We start from the raw sequence: 14,780 nt of genomic DNA, 5'->3' as shown, positions 1-14,780 counted from the left end.
TTACTAAAACTTTGCCCCAGTCCTATGAGTCTCACAAGGTCCTGATGATGCTCTTAACTATCCCTCACCTCAAAATCCAGCCATACAATTGTGGTTTGTGTTTTTTTCTTTGCAGGAAGTGAGTGCTAGGTAGCTTTTGCCCTCCATTCTGGTATTCCCTCTAAAAGGTCCTGACAGCCAGCAGACCAGCAACACCTTGGTTTGCTCCTCTAACAGCTGCCACTTCTGCACCGACACATCAGCTGCGAGTTGGGTCCGTTCCTTTAGTTTTATCAGTATAAGAAAGCAGTTCTGTTCCTTTGGGTTGTGAATCTGATTGAGAGCCAGAAAACAAACCACACATTTGCACTTCTGGAAGCTTTGTTCTTTAATGAGTCATGGAGTGATTTGTTTAGCAGGCTGCTTTCGTGTAGCCATACAGTGCATATTCTGAGTGACGCAAACTGCACTTCATACAAAAGTCTTGCCCCTCCCCAAAAAAAAAAGAAAGAAAAAGAAAAAGAAAGAAAGAAAGGAACTTACAAAGTGCCGCTGATTGCATCAGGAATGTAATCAGTTCCATGAATGAGATAAGTCATTCTTACAGAATTCTTAAACAGTAAAGTGGCATATTTCACAGGATATGTCCTTTTATAATACACAGTATTTTAAAATTTTACACTCACCATTACTTATAAATTACTTTAAATCCATTAAAATAATATAATACTAATCTGTAGTCCACACCTTTCCCATAGTAAATACAAATATGGTTCAAGAGGTGCAACTTTTGTATGACCTAAAAGGGTTGATAAATAGGCATTAAGAGCGATGAGTAACAAGATGACAGACCTGTTAGGGCTTTTTTGAAGTTTAAACCAGACGATCAGTAAGGGCTAGTACACTGGAGATTACCCATTTAACACCAAATCAGGTGAGAGAATGTTCCAGAGAAATGTGGTCTCAAGTACCTTAGGGATGCAGAAAGTTGGGTTTCCTACAAATACCTAAAATTTTTACTACTAAGGCCAGCATGGTGTTGGGGCACAGTGCTGGGAAGTTATCACAAGTGTGTGGGTGCATATAAGACACCATTAAATACAGAAGAATGCAGGTCTCAAGTCTCTTTCCCCACAAGAATCTTACAAGTGGGTGAGAAAGCCATCTGGACAACTTCTTTCTATAGTTACAACTCTCTCAACTTCACATACCTCCTGAGAATCCTTCCTTCTCTCTAGCTTATTAGTTATGGCTCAACAGGTATAAAGGTGGAACAATACAACTTTGATGGATCATCTCATGTCTTCGTACTTCTGTGACCTTGTCTTTGATTGTGAAACAAAGAATAGTATTCATACCCTATGCAAGGTAAGTGACAGCAGGAAAAGTTCCCAAAGCCTGAGAGTTGACCCTAGTAATCTGTACCCTGAACTCCCATCTGTCTTGCTTAGCAACACTCACATCACCCTTTGTGTTTCAGAAGCCCAGAGTAGCCATATAATCTAAATGGCAGGAAGTTCTAAATTATGTGCATAATAAGTATGTTGCCTCCCTGAATCTTGCCTGCGTTTGCTGTGATCTGCTTCAATCTGTGATGCAGAATGAATCTGCTTCTGCTACATTTCCTATGATACACAGCTATAGACACATATTAATGGGTGGAAAAGAAAATGTAGGGGTTATGAGGGCTAGAAGTATGTGATGTGACTAGAATGTTCTGAAGTGTGGAGCCAGAGATTGATTCTCTAGGAGCATTTTGAGATTGAAGAAAAGCAGCAAGGCAGAGACAGTGAACCATGAGTGACTGCAATACAGTGTTGCTAAAAGGTGATGCAGATGCCCTGATAAGAACCGATGGAGTAGAACACGTTTGATTCTGACAGTACAGAGTATGGCTTCATACCTATCGGACAGATAGTGCCTGCAGACTCAAGAACAACATTATTTCCTCAAAGGGACCTACACTTGCTGAAACATTCTTACCATTATGTGGATTTCCCCCACCCCATCCTGCCGGCTTGTTAAATGATTAGAAATCCACAAATCTAGCAACTGAAAAAAGCTTTTTATTTAACTTTATTCAAATTCAGGTTTTAGGTCCCTGAGAAAAATTATAAAGTCCTTTAATATTGATTACCTAGTTCCTACAAGGAGACCTATGTAGGTAGTTTTTTTTTCTCAGCCCCAAATTTACCTTATAGAAAAACAAAATAAGCTAGGCGTGGTGGCACCCAGCACTTGGGAGGCAGAGGCAGGCGGATCTCTGTGAGTTCAAGGCCAGCCTGGTCTACAGAACGAGTACAGGACAGCCAGGGCTACACAGAGAAATTCTGACTCGATCAAACAAACAAACAAACAAACAAAAACAACAACAACAAAAAACTAAGCTGAAAACATTTAGGTGGGAGAATGTGTATCAAGTGCTGAGTTCCAGGCCATTCCTCTAAAACAAAGGACATTGTTCTGAGCCAAGTGAAGAGCAACAGTTCCCACCAGCAGCAGCTACTCTCCCCAGCCACTGAAACAGACAGTGTAGCCAGCAAGGACCAAAGCAGCACCCCACCTTGTCATAGCCATGCTGGCTTCCTTTAGGACGGTTTCCAAAATTCTCATTGTAAATGCTTGTTAACATTTTCTGACTGACCAGCATCGTTGGGGAGATTTTCAAAGCTTCCTTCATGTGTCTCAACGTTAAACCCATACAAGGGGGAGGGAGGACTCCTGCCACCATGAGCTGCTGTTCAGAATGACACTGCAAGTCTCCTCTACAGAGCTGGCCAGTAAGCACTGCAGCAGTGGCATGAGGTTCAATGTTGTATAAGAGGAGAGACTCTGCCTTAACAAAAGATTTCCTGTTCCCATAATGTCAAACAAAGAAAATGAAGAAAACCAAAATTCAGGTTACAGATGGCAAAGGCTCTTCTTGTAACAGTGCATATGGTAGTTAGACAAAATGTATTTAGTGACTTTAAAAATAAACATTTTCACATACTTAAGAAATGGTATCATGTCTCATTTCACATACATTATAAATAGCAAAAACAGATTTCTACTCCCACAATTGCTAGTACATGATGCTTCCGACATTATAACTTAGGTACATGGAGACCACCAGTGATGAAAAAGATGCCCTTACTTTTCCTTCAACCAGGGGTGAATGGTTCTCACCACCTGTCCAATGGCCTCTCATCTGTAGGAACAAACTCCATGGGTAGAAGGGGGAAGCACAAGGTTAAAAAGAACTAGGCATACTATACATGTGTATTTACAGTAAACTTCAGGAACAAGTATATTAACAAAAATAGCTTCAAGTAGTCCTTGATTTTTTTCTTTTCATCTAATACTGATGGTCTGAGAAAAAGAAGATAAAAGTTAAATAGATCATATTAAAACTCTCTAAACTTTTGGCAGCTTTCTATAACACTCATGCAATGTTGTATGTGAGTACTTGTAGAGAAGGGAGTAGATGGTCACATCGTCTATGGTGGTGCTCCACCAGAAGATGAGTAGGCTCGGGGACAGTCTTCAGTTTAGTCTATACAACAACAAAAGCCTGGATCAATCAGGATGAAGCCTTCACATTTAGGGATTACCTAAATGTGTCTGTGACATATTACACACACACACACACACACACACACACACACACACAAAGAATCTGTTCTAATAATCAGGGCTTATCAGGACAGTATGGCTACCAGAACTTTATCCCATGCAATATATTTGGCAGAACTAGCCAGGAGTTAAACCAGCGCTGATTATGATACCAAATATCACCGAGACAAAGCATGGTCTCTTCACTGTATGACCAGATAGCTGAGACATGCCTCTGGTGGCTTAATGGAAATCATAGTTTATGTTTCCAAAACATAACATGGTGTATTTTGTAATTAAATTTAGGCTTTTTGCTTATAAATCCTTGAGGAAAAATTTATATTCTACGACAGTTCCTAAATATCCCAATACAAACTTAAAAGCTTTTGCTTTCATGGTTAAAAGAGGTTTGTATGCTTCCTTCAAACACTAGAAATGAGAACATTTCTCAGGATCAGAACAGCCCCATAGTTCAGCAACTATCTGTGGGAAGGGAAAGGTAGGTGGGGAGAAGCAGTATTGTTGGCCAAAATCCCCCCAGCTTAGGTGGCTTTTAGTGGAACCTCAAATAAAACACAGCAGCCAAGGCACAGCTGGCCCATCCCTAGCAAGCTTCAGAGAGGCCACTTCTGCAGGAAGCCCAGCGATCCAGCACACAAACTGTCTCCTGAAACAAGAGGCAGGACCATTAGGACTGACTGTTACAAACAAGGTGAGCAGAAGAGGCCCCAAAGATGAGATGTGAGGACACATCTGTCCATTCAGACCATAAACTCATTACTTCCAAAGAGTGGCAGCTGCTGTGTAGAGCTGCAGTCCGGGTCCAACGTTTTCTTTCGGCCAGATGTGACTGTCCCCTCTGGGGTCTCTTTGGTTTTCTGAGGCGAGTTTTTCACATTCTTTAGTTTTTGTTTGCCCTTTTCAGGGTTGAAGGTTCCTCTGCTGATGAACTGAGGCCTGTCTTCTAGGGATTTAGGTTGGCCTAGTGGTCCTTCCGTTCCCAGGGCCTCACAAGCTGAGGCAGCTCGGTAAAATGGAGACTTGGAATAAATCTGGAATCGCTTTCTAGTGCCATGAGAAGATGTAGTGTTAGATAAACATGACGAGGAGGAACTCACTGAGTCCAAAGGGTCTGGAGGCTTTCTTAGTTGCTTTCGCAACTTGCTTGCAGGCTCAGACTTGCCAGCTGCTTTCAGGGAGCTAAGGGCTGAGCTTCTCTCTAATGTAAAAATAAAATAATAAAGTTGTAAGCACCATCATGTAATGAACAGAAGCCACTGTTCACATGTGAAACTGAACGGGTCAAAGTTGTGAAGGGCTAATTGATTTTGTGCAGAATCATTACTTTAAAAGCTCTTTTAGAGCTGGATGGTGGGGCAAATGTCTTTAATCCCTTTAATCCCCATCTTCAGGAAAAAACAAACAAACAAACAAGCAAAACAAAATACAAACAAATCCCCAAGCTAAGTAGTGTTTTGTTTTTTGAGACAGGGTATCTCTGTGTAGCCCTGGCTGTCCTGGACTCACTCTGTGGACCAGGCTGGCCTCAAACTCAGAGATCTGCCTGCCTCTGCCTCCCAGAGCGCTGGGATTACAGGCGTGCACTACTGTGTCCAGCTTAAGTAGTGTCTTTTTTACAAATGCACTGGTCACACATGTAAAGATGACAGGTTCCTAAGGAATCACAGGTCTTTGGGAAGCTTCCTCTTCATTGTTCACTAGATTCACACAAGGTCAGTGTAATGGTGGCAATTTAATTTTGATAATTTACCACAGAGGGAAAAGACAACAACCACAATACATGTCCACCCCATGGCCATTTTCTAAGAGTGAATACCAAAACTGTACCCTGCTGTGAGGCAGAACTATTACACCAAAGGAGGTATTTATCCAGGTGGCATGTCTCAGGAAGACAGAGCTCACCATGTGTTCTGGAAGCCTTTGCAATGCTGACTATCCTAGGTCTCTGCTGGCCTCAGAGTCAAACATGCCAGACTTATGAAATATTTGTGGGATGAGATGGAGAATTTGTAGACAAAGTTTCATTATGTAGCTTCTTGGCTGGCCTGGAACTTCTATAGACCTCGCTAGCCTCAAACTCATAAAGATCTGTCTGCCTCTGTCTCCTGAGCTCTGGGATTAAAGGTATATACCACCAATCCAAACCCAAGAAAGGTGTGTGTGTGTGTGTGTGTATTTATATGTGTATGCTCTGCCTGCCTGCATGTATGTATATATGTGTACCAAGTGCATGCCTGTTATCCTCAGAGGCTGGAAAAGAGCATCAGATTTCCAGGGGTTGGAGTTGCAGACAGTTATGAACTACCACGTAGGTACTAGGAATTGAACCCAGCTCCTCTGGAAGACCATCCTGTGAGTGTTCTTAACCACTGAACCACCCTTCCAACTTTAGCTTGGGAATTCTTATTCCTTCTTTACAAAACAAATTGTGCCCTTAGTCTAATATATTCATTTATTGGATCTCTCAAAAATGGTACCTTCAGAATCCATATTCAAATTTTCTGAGCTATCAGCAGTTCCAATAGAAGCCTCAGACTCAAGGGTTTCATCATCAGAGGCACGAGGTTCCAATACAAGCATCTCAAATGTTAGTTCTTCCCTATGAGACACAATCAACAAAGTCATTAACATGACAGGAAGTAGAAGAAAGACAACAGGAAGACCGTCCATAAAAGCAAAGGAGGTAAATAGCAAAGGTATTTCTCATTGTTCCACCAAGGTGATGAAGAGGATTTATTTATATGCAAAGCAATAGGAAAGCAGTATGGATGAAAGTACAAGATGACAACAAATTTATGAGTAATTGTGGGGCTAGGGTTAGGTAGGCTGAGACAGATGCTGCAACTGTGAGATATTCTAAGAACTCTGGACTGAAAACACGTTCAGGATTCCAAACTCATTCATGAAATATCAGCAAGTACTGTTCTCTTTCTGGACCTCAGCTTCCTTATTCAGAAAGCAAACTAGATCATCTCTAAATTTCTTTTTGGCTCTTACCCTGTATTTGGACGAAGCTTTCCTAACTAAATGCAGACTTTATCTTCTACTTTGATCATATCAAGGCCTCTGGATAAGTGAAACACTCAACTTTTCTGGCCTGTGAAGCTTGCATTATCTCTCACTACAGTACGTTCTAATTTATCAGGTTCACCCACCTACGTTTTAGTAATATCCCTTCATAGTTTGTAGTTACTAAGACTTGGGTTCTAACCTTATTTTCTTAACTAGGGCCCTGTCCACACTTTGATCTATTTCAACCAGTACCTTTACAAAAACTTTGAGGTGGGGCATGAGGGTGGGACTGGGATGAGAGGAGGAAGGGGGCTGGGATCAGGCTGTAAAGTGATTAATACATTTTAAAAAATCCTAGTACCAAAATACTGGTATGTCTGCAACATTTTTCCTCTACATAATTACATTTCTCCAATCAATAGATCATACAGCTTGTCAATTCCTAGAAATGAGCCAGCTCTGAATCTAATTATTTCTCCTCTTTAAATAGCCTGAAATCCACAGACCATCTTTTCATGGACAGCCTTCCCAGTCGCTCATTATTTCCATGTGCAGTCACATTTTGAGACTTTTATGTCTGTACTTTCCTACAATTTCCTATTTATCCCTCTGTATCTCCAATACTACCTTCACAGGAGCTGAGGTAGGTCATCTTTTCAGTGTGGGTTAGTAGCTACTGCCTTACTTTTTCTACAGGTGAGCCTTAGCTGTTTTTTAGTTTCCCTAAATTCCAGAATCAATCTTGATATTAAAGTTTCTTGATTCTTTATGAATTAAGTTCTCAGATTTAAGAGATGAGCTCCAGGGACTCAGGGGAACATTTGGAATTTCTTAAAAAGGAGTAATTGATGTCAATCAGAACTAGACCTTCAGGGAGAACCATGGGATAGTGTCAACCCACTCTTGCCAGAGTTGTGATGGAGATAACAGAATTCAACTCTCTTTTAAATAATAACAGGTTTCTCAAACCAGTACTACAGGTGCTGCCTTGTTCTATCTGTTTGCTGAGCCCATGGTAGTATTGAGTTTTAAATTATAACATCCCTTCATGGAACTACAACTAATGCCTATGCTTGAAGAAGATTTTATCTTAGCCGAGGGACTCTTACTGTTTGTTCCATTTGCTTCTCTGTTTATGAGGCTGCTCCCTGACCTGTCAGGATTATAATACCTCATATCTTGGCTCTCCACTGTTCATGCCTGATGAGTCTGGACTGAGACTGGCACAGCCTGTGTATGTGCACCCTCCTTATTCTAGTACTGCTCAGCACCAAGATTCCTGCCTCATGACATTTCCTTCCCTGAGGTGAGAATTCACACTTACCTGAGTATAGGCAACAAGCCTCTGTCAACTCCACGTCCCCTGGAACACCTGACATTGTGCTTGTTACATGAGATATTTAATGAAAATAAGGAAGCATAAAGGGTTAGAAGGCAGGAAACACAAAAGACAAACTGGACACTTACTTCTCTTTCTGTAGGTTCTCAATCTGCTCCGTCAGTACTTTTTCCTCCTGCTGCATTGCTGCTTGCTGCTGTTCTGTAATATCAGTCTCCATGGCTGTGTCACTAGTCAGGGTCTCTTCTGGGACATCAGACACAGAAGGCAATCGGACTATAACAGGAGAGGATGGACTTGGATAGTTTCCTCGATGTATGCGCCCCTTTCCCTGCAGAGAGCATTCATTTTACAAAGTAAACTAACTTGGTTAGTTTTATGTTGATCACATTGGATAACAAGCATCCTTCCATCACATCATGAGAAGGATGGGCCAAACAGGCATAGGATATTTACCAAGATATAAATCCAACAATTAGGTTAAAAGAATTCTTTTTAAAAAAATAATTTATTCAGATTACATCCCTATCATTATGCCCTCACTTGTATCTTCCTGTCCCCCCTTTCACCCTATTTCCCTCCCCTAGGCCTGTGACAGAAGGGGACCTCCTCCCCTACCATATAATCACAGCCTATCAGGTCTCATCTGGATAGCCTGCTTCCCCTTCCTCTGAGTGGCTGAAAGAATTCTATCAAGAACACTGAAACACATTCTAGTTCTGGGCATTAAGAACCACTGTGCTGAGATGAGGATCTTCTTTTAATTTAAGCTGTACACTAAATAACTTCAAACCAATTAAAACTTAAAACTGAGCTCTGTGGCCACAGGAGCCACACATTTCAGGTGCACAAGATTTACAGACTGATAGTTGCCCCACACTAACGTTGAAGGTACACACTGTTTTCAATATTATAAGTTCTGACAATATAGCCTCAACCTTCTCAGGACAATCTCTCTGGGAAGATTGAAGAAACATGTCCTGAAATTTAAGTTTTGAAGGAAAAAAGTGATATAAGAGATTGTTATCGTGATATGCCTTTTCAAGAACTTTCTATTCTTGAGATGAGTGAGGGAAAAAATCTTCCCTATTGTTTTCAACTGTTTTCCTTACTTATGACTTTAGTTTTTGGTAATAGCCAACTAGATTTAACAGATTACATCTCCTGCCAGGAATAACTAAATCAACATAAAAATGAACACACACTTGAAGATATGCATAGCTAAGGGGTAGGAAAGGCTGGCCCAGCACTTACTGGTGATTCGCAATTTCAGAAGAGGTGGCAGAGTTGGAGCAGAACATACTACAGCTCACAAATATAGAATAGTCTGGAGCTACACACAGCCTGTATACATGTTTGTAAGTCTTTAAAAGAATAACTCATTATTATTAATGAATTATCTATGGCTGTTTTGTTCAACAGTGGCAGGGGTGACTGTGGAATAGAGGTTTTATGGCTTACAATATCTAAAATACTTACTCCATGATCCTTCAAAAGGGTATGAGCTGCTGTCTCGTAGAACCTTCATGACTAACACTGAGATCTCAAACATTTGCATTGTAGACAAAAGGGTAACTGAAATTACTATAGTTCTTACAGATATGGTGTCCTACCTTCAAGTTATCTGATGGACACACACACACACACACACACACACACACACACACACACACACACACACGAAATAAAAAAATGTAAACTTCTAAGACTGGATTTAAATGATAAACTGCTAGTGCCTAAGGATCTGGCAGAAAAATAAAATTACTCTTTATATAGGTAAGCAATGTAAGCTTGGGCCTCAAAATGCTTCCTACAAATCATTTTTCTTTCTTTTCTTTTCTTTTCTTTTTTTTTTCTGAGAAAGGGTTTCTCTGTGTAGCCTCAAACTCACAGTGGTCCACCTGACTCTCCTCCTGAGTGCTGGGGTTAAAGGCGTGCGCCACCATGCCTGGCTCCACAAATCATTTTTCAAATCAAAAGTAACCAGGAATAAAAGGAGGTAAGACAATGCAAATAAAAACTGGTAAAAAACAAACCAACAAACAGAAAACAAAAGCCCTCAAGGGTTGTGGTTATCAGACAAACTTGAAAATAATCTGTTCAAGCAGGTGGGAAAACATAATTGAATTAAGTAGAAGGGAAGTTAGGCCTGAAGAAAAATCCATAAGCACACCACAAGAAACAAACACAGAAGGAAAATTTCATAAAAGATGGTAAAAGAGAGAAAACAGTAAAAGAGAAAAAACAAAACAAAACAAAATCCATCGTCTGTTTAAATACAAGGTGAATATGAGAAGAGACAGTAGACACTGATACACAGTCCTAAGCTAAAGGGAGTTCTCAACAGCATGTACAGACCACCTAAAACAAGATGTTTTGTATTTAAAATCTACAAATAGCTAAAAACAAAACAAAAACAACAGTGCCAATAGCAATTAAGTCAGACAATGACTAACATATTAAAGTCCTTGTATATTATCTAGGAAAAAGATAAAAATATCAATTAATGGTCATTGAAAAGGTTAATGATATGATCTTTAGACTAAAGGATTATAAGATCTCTAGCAGAATAAAAAATGGGATTCTCTCAAGGAGGTGGCAATAAAGAAAGAATAAAGGTGGCCAGAAAGGGAAAGGAACACATGACAGGCAAAACAAATAAAACATGCACAATAAAACATTTGAAATTTAAACATAGGGGCTGTATATGGTTCAGTGGTTTAAGAACACTGGCTGCTCTGGCAGAGGACCTGTGTTCAGTTCCTGCATCCATATGGTGGCTTATAATTACTGTAAATCCAGTTTCAAGGCACCAGACATCTCCAGGTATACTTTGTGGTACACAGACACACATACAGGTTAAAAAAAAATACGCATACACATACATTTTTTTAAGTCTTAAAAAAAACCCAAATATAGTATCGACAGAATTAAATGTATAGAGATATATCAAATGCTCCTGTTAAACTTAAAAAATTGTCAGAAACAAGGTATTTAAGAGCTACATATAAAAGACTATTCTTTTTTTTTTTTGGTTTTTTGAGACAGGGTTTCTCTGTGTAGCTTTGGCCATCCTGGACTCACTTTGTAGACCAGGCTGGCCTTGAACTCACAGCGATCCGCCTGCCTCTGCCTCCCGAGTGCTGGGATTAAAGGCGTGCGCCACAACGCCCGGCTTAAAAGACTATTCTAAAAGGTTGGAAGCAGCTGGGTGTGGAGGCTCACCTGTAGTCCTAGCACTCGGGAGGCTGTGAGTTTGAAGCTATCCTAGACTACATAATGAAATCCAGGCCAACAAATAGAGATTTTATGTCTCAAACAAAAACAAAGTTAAAAATGCCAATTGTAAAAAGCAGCAGGGCATGTACTTCTTAATCCTAACACTCCTAACACTTGGAAGGCAGAGGCAGAAGAATCTCTGTGATTTTGAGGCCAGCCTGGTCTAGTCTAGAGAATAACGAGGACTACAGGTTAGCCAGGCCTACAGAGAGAGACCTTAACTAAAAAACTTAGCATAAAGTGAGAAGTGCCATTTATAATAGAAGGCTATTTCAGATGATGAAAGACCAAATTACGAAGACATAGAATTTCCAAATTTGTATGACTATATATCTAGAGCCATTTCTTAATGGTTTCAAAAGATCTGAAATAAATTATAGTAGAAATAAATGGACAAACCTGTAGTCAGCACCAAGGGATTATGTACGATCCCTTGATCTAACAGAAACATTCTTCCACAGAATTAAAATTGACTGCATCCCAATTTGTTTGCTTGTTTTGAGGCAGGATCTCACTATGTACTCCTGGTTAGCCTGGAATTCATTATATTGACCAGGCTGGTCTTAAAATTACAGAGATCTACTTGCCTTTGCCTCCTCAGTGCTGAAGGATTAAAGGCAACGCGCCATTGTGCCCAGCCTAAGTTTTTTTTGTTTTGTTTTTTGTTTTTTTAACACAAATTAGAAAAACATTAACAAGGTCATTTAATAGGGCAGTTTTATACATAAACACAGGAGAAAAAATCTTGATGCATTAGAAACTGTACCTGAACTGGCAAAACATCAATGATGATTTTACATCATGATTTACATGATTTACAATGCCCTAAGCCAAGCATGGAAGCTCGAGACAGTAACACCAGTACCCTTGAGGCTGGGGAGGTAGATTACTGGAAATTCTAGGCCAGCCTGTGAAATGTCTCAAAATGGCATGAAGTACTTCACACTGAATATATAAAAACCTGAAGGTCAACATTATACCACAACAATAATTCAGAATACCAGGAATCAAATGAACATGCTCAATCTCATAAAGAATAAGAATCCTATAGCAAACATCATGCTTTAGTGGTGGTGGAACATGCTAAAAGTGATCATTACCAGTGTTTCATTCAACACTGTATTGAAGATTCTTGTTCTTTTAGAAAAACAAAGAGGAGGGCTGGAGAGATGGTGCAGTGGTTAAGAGCATTGACTGTTCTTCCAGAGGTCATGAGTTAGATTCCCAGCAACCACATGGTGGCTCACAACCATCTATAAAGTGATCTGATGCCATTCTCTGGCCTGTAGATATAAATGCAGGCAGAACTCTCTATAAATAATTAATAAATAAAACTTTAAAAATAAAAAAAGAGAAGGTTCAAGGACTATGAAAGGACAAATGAAGAAATCATGCATAAGTCATACAGCTAGGAAATCCAAAGGAATGCTCAGAACAGTTATTAGAATAGCTGACTTTAACAAAGTCACTAACTGTAAGATAAAAACAGCAAAGTAAACGGGATATTTTAGGTAACAAACAAAAATAAAAATTTAAAATAAAAATGATATTACATTTAAGTGTTACACATTAATAACTAAAGTTAAAGATAAATATGATCTCAACATATAAAAAAATACAACACTTAATGATATACATGGAAAGAGCATGTTCACAGGTGAGAAAATCAGTATCACTGAGTCATCCCTTCTCTAAAATGCAAGTTACACATGCAGTGCAATCTCAAACAACACAAACAAATAATAGCAACCCCTTGGTTTCTGTGAAGGTGACTTCATATTCTGTATGACAATGAGCCACAAGTAGTAAAAACTGAAGAAGATAGGTCGACTTTTTAAACCAGCTTATTAAAGAGCTGAAGCAAATGGGCCAGTGATGTGGCTCAGTGGGTAAAAGCAGTTGGTCCCTAAAAACCCACATTAAAAGGGCAGACGTAAAAATGCCAGATACAATGGCTTGCATCTAGAATCCCAGCATTCCTATGGGAAAGTAAGAGGCAGAGACAGAATTGCTGAGAAGCTAGAGTAAGGAGCGTGACAGAAAGAGGAAAGCCCCTGCCTCACAATGGACACCCCCACCCTGACCCCCACACATGTGCTGCCGCATACCCATGACTCACATACACGGTACACACACAATACATTTAAAAAGCTAGAATAAATAAAGCAGTAGTAGTGTCAATACAATGACGGTCAAAACGAGGTACCTAAAACAGACCAGAAATACAGACAAAGTAATAAAGCTTTGAGAGGCTAATAATGATTATAACTGTAGTAAACAAGAAAAATTCTTAAACAAGCCTCCAAAGAACTAACAAGATTATATTACACTAAAATTAATCTGTCCATCAAGACAGTTTCATTTATTTATTTGGGGTTTTTTGTTTATTATTTTTTGAGGTAGAGACTTGTTAAGAAAAGTATAAAACCCAGGCTGGGCTTCAGCTGGTGATCACCCAGCCTCTACCTTCTAAGTGCTGGGATTGCTTGCATGTGCCACCATGCCTGGCCTGAAAGACACTTTTAAGAGAGTAGGAAAAAAAAAAATCAAACCATAAATGGAAGATGCTTGCAAAAGAATAACTGATCAAAGGATTATATGCAGGATTCAGAAGAATTAGAAATAAAGATTAATCTACCCAAGTATAGAAAAACAGAAAAGCAAGCTGAGTGCCATGGCTCACGCCTTTAATCCCAGCACTAGGGAGGCAGATCTCTGTGAGTTCGAGTCCAGGACAGCCAGGGTCTCACAGAGAAATTCTGTCTCAACAAACAAACAAACAAAAATCACCCCCACCCCCGATACCCACAAAAAAACCAGAAAAGCACATTTATCATATTCACAAAACAAGGTATCTGAAGGCCAAATCTATTTGTGCACATTAGAGCCACAGAACAGAACTCTAAATTGAAGACATGGCATGCACTCTGTAATGACTAAAAGTGTGTGACAACACAAGCACTAGGGAGGTGGTGAATTATTCAGAAATTCCTGACACTGCTAATTATAGTTCAGCCATTTTGGAAAATATTAAAGATATTGCCAATGACCCAGATATTTCACCCATAAATATTATCCCAACCAAAAGGCATGCACGTTGCCTCTCCCCCCAAGCAAACTCTACTGCCCATAACAGTACACTGGATAGACTATGGTAGACACATTCTAGGATAGGATAGAGCAGCAAGAGATGAGATGAGCTACAACTAAACATGCCATGGATAAGTCTTACACACACAAAGCTGACTCAAATGTCAGATAAAAAAATACATATTATACAACCTCATTCATATGTGGCTCAAAAAACAGCACTGTACTCAAAGGATTTTGGTGACAACAACAACAAAAAACAGAAGTATCTGCTGCAGTAGTCTTTATATGCCTGGTCTGTTTTTAGGTAACCAGTTTTGATTTTGACCATCTTATACTGACAATACCTGTAGAGTTCTAATGCACTTGGGAGACTGAGGAAGGAGGACTCAAGTTCAAAGCCAGCCTGATCTATGAGATGGGGAAAAAAAATCAGAAAGAGAGCTCTGATTAATAGATCTGAGCT

The 14,780-nt window shown here is 39.7% G+C and overlaps 1 protein-coding gene across 6 annotated transcripts in view; it reads right to left on the bottom strand.

Annotated features, from left to right (window-relative positions):
* Positions 1-342: 342 nt before the first annotated feature.
* The window catches only part of MYO9A (myosin IXA), a 173,646-nt gene continuing 159,208 nt past the window's right edge, over positions 343-14,780 (bottom strand). For all 6 annotated transcript variants that reach the window (XM_084782524.1, XM_084782527.1, XM_084782526.1 and 3 more), the window contains 3 exons: positions 8,074-8,276; positions 6,072-6,193; positions 343-4,792 (listed from right to left, as the gene is read on the bottom strand). In XM_084782524.1, the coding sequence (XP_084638650.1) occupies positions 4,335-4,792; positions 6,072-6,193; positions 8,074-8,276 (783 nt within the window). In that variant the 3' untranslated portion in view covers positions 343-4,334. The remainder of the gene's footprint in view (positions 4,793-6,071; positions 6,194-8,073; positions 8,277-14,780) is intronic.

Source organism: Acomys minous (assembly GCF_964271855.1).
Source record: "Acomys minous genome assembly, chromosome: 5".
Lineage (NCBI taxonomy): Eukaryota > Metazoa > Chordata > Mammalia > Rodentia > Muridae > Acomys > Acomys minous.
Note: the sequence above shows the minus strand (reverse complement) of the source record. Positions and strands in the feature narration are given on the sequence as shown.